This window comes from Austrofundulus limnaeus, unplaced genomic scaffold (genome assembly GCF_001266775.1).
Source record: "Austrofundulus limnaeus strain Quisiro unplaced genomic scaffold, Austrofundulus_limnaeus-1.0 Scaffold332, whole genome shotgun sequence".
Lineage (NCBI taxonomy): Eukaryota > Metazoa > Chordata > Actinopteri > Cyprinodontiformes > Rivulidae > Austrofundulus > Austrofundulus limnaeus.
The window spans coordinates 565,928-571,535 of NW_013952734.1; the positions used below are offsets into that span (position 1 = coordinate 565,928).

Sequence of the window (5,608 nt, forward strand, 5' to 3'; positions counted from 1 at the left end):
CTCTCCATGTAGCATCAATTATGCTAATGCTAGCTGCCTGTCAAGTTCTCTCATCCTGGCCACACCTCCACTCTCTAACCCCCCCCCTCCCCTACCCACTTTGATGCATTTTTCAAATTTCGCCTTGGGGCGGAGTTATCTTTTCACGGGGGGGTAAGTTACACTTTAAGGTTAAAAAGTTTTTTCCAGCCAAGTAGCCTACCTAAAAATAATTGGTATTCCACCTACATAAATTAGCAAAAGCAAGTTAGTAAGAGAAGTAGAGATGTCAAAAAGTCCATTTTAATTTTGACAAACATGCTGTCTTGAATTCTGTAAGACACTAATAGATTTTAAGGGCTGTTATCTGATTGTAGGCACAAACAATTTAGGCCAAACTTATGTTGGCAAAATTTAATTAGGCCACCAGGACCATGAATTGTATAAATGCCACCATGTTACAGAAAAAAAAAAATAGTGGCTGTAAAAAGTTTGAGTGGCCAGTACAAAACTTTTTCTACCAGCCACTTTGGCTGGTGGGGAAAATTTTTCATTTCCACCCCTGAGTACCACCAATTTAAATTAGATTTAAATTTCAAACACTGGGCTGAATAAAGTGATTTCACCTTGCTTACTCTTAAAGCTAACATGGCTAAACAGCACACTTCAGAGGAAACTCTAAAGAGAAGAGACAGAAAAAAAAATACTACAGATGAAGGACTGAATTTCTCTCTGAATAACCAGCCCATCATTGTGGTAAACACAGCGCTACCTGAGCTGTAGAATAAAGTTCACCTTCACCTGACATAAATGTTTTCCTCATTAATAATGAAAAAAGCATGATGAGCTACAAATATACACGATTAACTGAGGTGTCAAACACTTTGGCATTGATTTGAGTAACTTTAATGTACTTATAGTCTGTAATCTGCAAGCCTGACCTAAAGACAGCAGAAGTATTCAATTTAGACTTGTTATCAAATGATATTTAATCATGATTGACTCAGATCACATTGAGAACAAAAAAATCTTGATTGCATCAAATAAATTGGTCCTCATTCACTTCCATGCACTAAATTTGTTAATCAAAATGAATAATTAACCATTTTGTCATGCTTATTGTTTTTATAAGGCTATTTGCAGTGAGTGAGAAATTTGAAAATGTTCATGTAATTTATAGTGTCCGTACACACCCAGATCCTCTGATCAGTTTGAGGCCAGTGTTCATTAATAACTAGTTATTGTTCTTGCAGGGCATTTTTGCTGACCCTCAATTGTACTTCGTGCATCTCACCATCTGCTGTCAGCAAATTAAAAAGCTATTGCCTAAAGGTTTTGGGGGTGGTGTCTAGGATGACAATGGGACACAAAGAGTTATCCTTGAGGCCAAAGAAACATACCTTCTGTTGAAATGATGGATTTTCAGGATCATGAAATCAAGTAGTTTACTTATTGTGTTTATAATCCAGCATTCAGGGTAAAAACTGAGGGTTCAGGTTTAGTGAATATAAATCTGCCATCTTTTCAGTTGTTGTCTAGCTCGTACTTTGGCTTAGATAAATTTATTTGCCCTTGCTTTGTGTTTTAATGGTGCATGCATTTTCAGTATCAATTCCTTTTCTTTAAATGAGGGGATCTTATTGAGATTTTAACTTGATTACAGATTTTTTTTTACCTTATTGTGGTTTTCAACTGCAAGACATGTATTGGTTAAAAATAGTGAGCTGATCAATGAAGTTCTTTTTAATTTGTCAATCAGCAGAGAAAATAGGCCATAAGTTAGCAGCATTATTTGGCCAAACATCTGTTGGTTTTGGATCATCACTGTTTCAGTAGGTCTAAAAAGCAACCATGGATGAATTGTCCTCATTTCCTTTCTCACTTGTTCCTGATTTCATCTCGGCTTATTTGATTTTCAGTAGCGTGACGAAGATGTCACAGTAAAAGTGGAGTGTAATGGCACACTGTTACAGAGTGAGGTGTGACAGGACTGAGATCTTCATATCCTGCAGAGATGTTCAGCAGTAAAAGTTTGTACTCTGCTTTCTGAATCACTGCTTCTTTGTTACCTGAGAAGAGAAAGTGGCAAAGAGTTGATATAATATTCCAGTAATATATTATTAACATTATTGACATAAAAAAATCACCATATTTCCTGTTATTTATTGCAATGAAAACATTAGACCTAAATATTTTTCAGGCTATAAATGTAATACTGCATACAGTCTAGAGCCTCGCAAATAAATATAGATTAAAACTCAACATTAAAAATGCTGCTTTATTACATTAATTAAGGTAATACAACTGTTACTGAACAATACACAGGAATAATTCCAGTCAGTCATATATAATACAGTGTACTGTGTGTATCATGCACTGCTTCATGTAATATTGCGAGGTATGTTCACACTTGGATGACCCTTCTCCTACCACATCAAATTTTAGTTCAATATCAGTAAAGTTGGTTGACTGAAAGTCATATGGTTGCTAAGCTGTAGCAGCCGTCATAAATATGGTTGTCTCTGAAACTTAATCAGTTGTAGACGTGTGTCCAGTGTTCACTTTGAGTTTGTGGTTCATAAGGTATTTTGCTAAGACAGACAAACATAAAGACAAAAGCACTGTCACCAACAAAAATAAAAAGGTCAAATACATACAATTTATGTGCCGACTAAAAATTGTTAGAAAAATTATGTTGATTTATATTTTGTTTTCATCTTTGTTTTATAGAGTGCGAGGAACTCAAAAAGGTTTCAAAGCTCAAAAAGGTGTATGAAATACAGCTGGAGGAATTCATAAAGTCTTTCCATAAATTCGAATCCTCTTTTTGTTTAGGTGTTTTCATATTTCTACATTTCAATTCCAGAAAACACAAATGATCTGATCTTCAGTGGGATACAGTCTACTGTTTGTCTTATTTATTTATCTTAATGACCGCAAGCCCTTTAGATGAGATTTGTGTGGTGTTTTGAAATTAGAGTTGGTAACGATCTTTGTGCAAATCAGTAAATACAAAATAAGAAGTTTGGTAATAAAGACTGAAAAATGTGACAAGCTTTATGTTCTACAAAAAAATTACCTGTTTTAAAAAAGAACTATGTAGTCAGTTTTCAAATTAATGCTAAACATCTTCATCTCCACTTTAAGGATTTTAAATGAAAGTGGGGAAAAATATCTGTTTTTTGCATAATTTGTTTGAAAATGTCAACTTGTGCTCAATGAAAAGAAAGTATGCATTTGTTTACCCCTTTGTGATGATTATTATATAAAAAAAAACAGATTTTTGTACAATATGCCATTTTCAAAACTAAATGTACTTTATTTTATGCATTAGGAAATAATAAAATCAAAGTCAAGTATATTGACTATACCATTTTATGACCACAGAGATAGGTGTTTATATTTGGTAATTTTTGGTGTTTTAGGAATAATTTAATATTTTAAAATTATATGTCTATGTTTAGTAACTAAGATTTAAAAAATACCAGAAAAGGTGGTTTGGCTGCAAAGCCAAAAATTTTATTTTAAATCTGATTCTTTGGGTAATTTAGGAATACTTTAGCTGTTTCTGGATGACTGGACTGTATGAACTGGTTTTTGCCTCTATGTGTTTGTGTTTAGTATTTTGGTAGCAAGACATGAAGGCCAGATTAAGTGTATGTTGTGGTTATGGTGAAGCTTCATGCAATCCTTGACCTCGTGGGTCAAGAATACAGGACCTGGGGGGGTGTGTGAGCCATGTGGAGGTGGGTGTAGATCCAAGGTAACGGGAGAATCGCTCCAGCACCAGGCGACTTACCAAGTGTGGGGTATAATCTGAAAAGCACTCAGCCAAGACACATGCAGGGCTAAGACCAGGCACCCTACCAAGACTGGGGCCTGTGGGGACATCCTGGTGAGAGCTAAACCTCCAATGGGCCTGGAGTGGTGCCAGGAGCCACATACACACTGATGGAAACACATGGTGAAGCTCGTGCAGGCTCTCATCACACCCACACACATGCAGACACACCGTGCATGCAAACACCACCACACAGGGGGGAGAATGAAAGGAGCAGTAAGACAAAGAGAGCACGAGGGCTGAGGAAATACAAGGTTCGCAGCCTGAATGGAAGCTTTGGTCAGCCCCATTTCTTATGTGTGAGAGTGTGCATGAACATGTCAGCATCTCATTCAGGCAGACCTCCCAGCTACAATTAAACCTTTTGTGTATGAAATTAGACCTATCAAGGTAAACCAGCATTTTGTATATGCTCTGCTTTTCCAAATCTTTAATTAACGAGACATGGTATCAAAATAGAAACGTCCTGTTTATTTGAATAACCCCAAAAGCAACCTTTTGGATTAACATTCGTTTTCTTCCTTTCCTCCTCTTATTCTCTTCGATTTCTTTCTCTGTTTCTTCTCTTTGCTGTCCTTCTGCAGATTATGTTTATTTTGAGAACTCGTCCAGTAACCCACTGCTGATCAGGAGGATAGAAGAGCTGAACAAGGTGAGTGGGTGTCTGAAGTTCAGTTTTTATCTTTTAAAAGAAACATATTCATTTTTTGTATATCACATTTCGTTGCTTCTGTTTCGTTTGAACACACATAGGCTGTGTCCAAAACGACAGGCCGGGTCCTCCGGAGGACCCAGACTCCCCGGTCTCGGCGGGCCGGGTCCTTAGTAGACCGGGAAGACCGGAAAAAAAGAGGCTGTGAATTTGGACGGTCTAGCCTCCCCTCCTTACCCCGGCGTACGTTATGTCACCTAGCAACTGTGACGACGCTAAACAAGCAAACTTAAATCAAAACTAGAAAAATATCAATACATTAGCATTATTAATATCACAAAACTATAAAATTAACTTAAAGGTATCATTTGAAGAACTAATTGACCCGCTGTAGGTTCATGTTTATTTCGCGTTTTTTATGACAAAAATAATATTTAAAAACACGTCTATACAAATGATAAAAGTATTAGAATTACAACCGCTAATTCTTTTTAATTTTCATATCACCATATTTTTATTTAAAACATATTCTTTTCTTTCGCTTCATCCGCCATTACTAGCTTAAACAAATCTCCGGTCGGGCCGCAATGCATTATGGGATATGCTGGGCCAGGAAGGATCCATAAGACCAGTCCTTCAAATCGGGGAAAAGGAAGGACGTATTTGTCGGCCGCATCAGAGGAGTCTTCGGTTTTGGACGTCCTTCGTCGCGGCGCTGTGACGTATGCGGCCGACAAATTCAGCCTTCGGAGGACCCGTCCTGCCGTTTTGGACACAGCCATAGCCTTAGGGATGGTTGTTTTTCACTTTCAACTGCCTATTCGGTCGCTGCTAGGGCTGCAGCAACGAATCGATAAAATCGATAAAAATCGATTATTAAAAGCGTTGGCAACGAATTTCCTTATCGATTCGTCGTGTCCCGGGATTTATGCATCCCTCGCCGTGTCGCTGAGCTGATTACGTCACCCGCACAGTGTTGTCAGTGCTGGCTGACCTGAATAAAGTTTAGGAAGAAAGAAAAAACGCTACCTACAGTGGTTTGCAAAAGTATTCATACCCCTTGAACTTTTCCATATTTTGTCACATTACAACCACAAACATAAATATATTTCACTGGAATTTAATGTGAAAGACCA

General features: G+C 37.4%; 1 protein-coding gene across 1 annotated transcript in view; it reads left to right on the forward strand.

The window, feature by feature from the left end:
- LOC106527563 (metastasis-associated protein MTA3) overlaps positions 1 to 4,472 on the forward strand; it is a gene marked incomplete at its 3' end in the record, with an annotated part of 25,665 nt that extends 21,193 nt beyond the window's left edge. The window contains 1 exon segment of the mRNA XM_014022485.1: positions 4,405 to 4,472. Within this exon segment, the coding sequence (XP_013877939.1) occupies positions 4,405 to 4,472 (68 nt within the window).
- Positions 4,473 to 5,608: the final 1,136 nt, after the last annotated feature.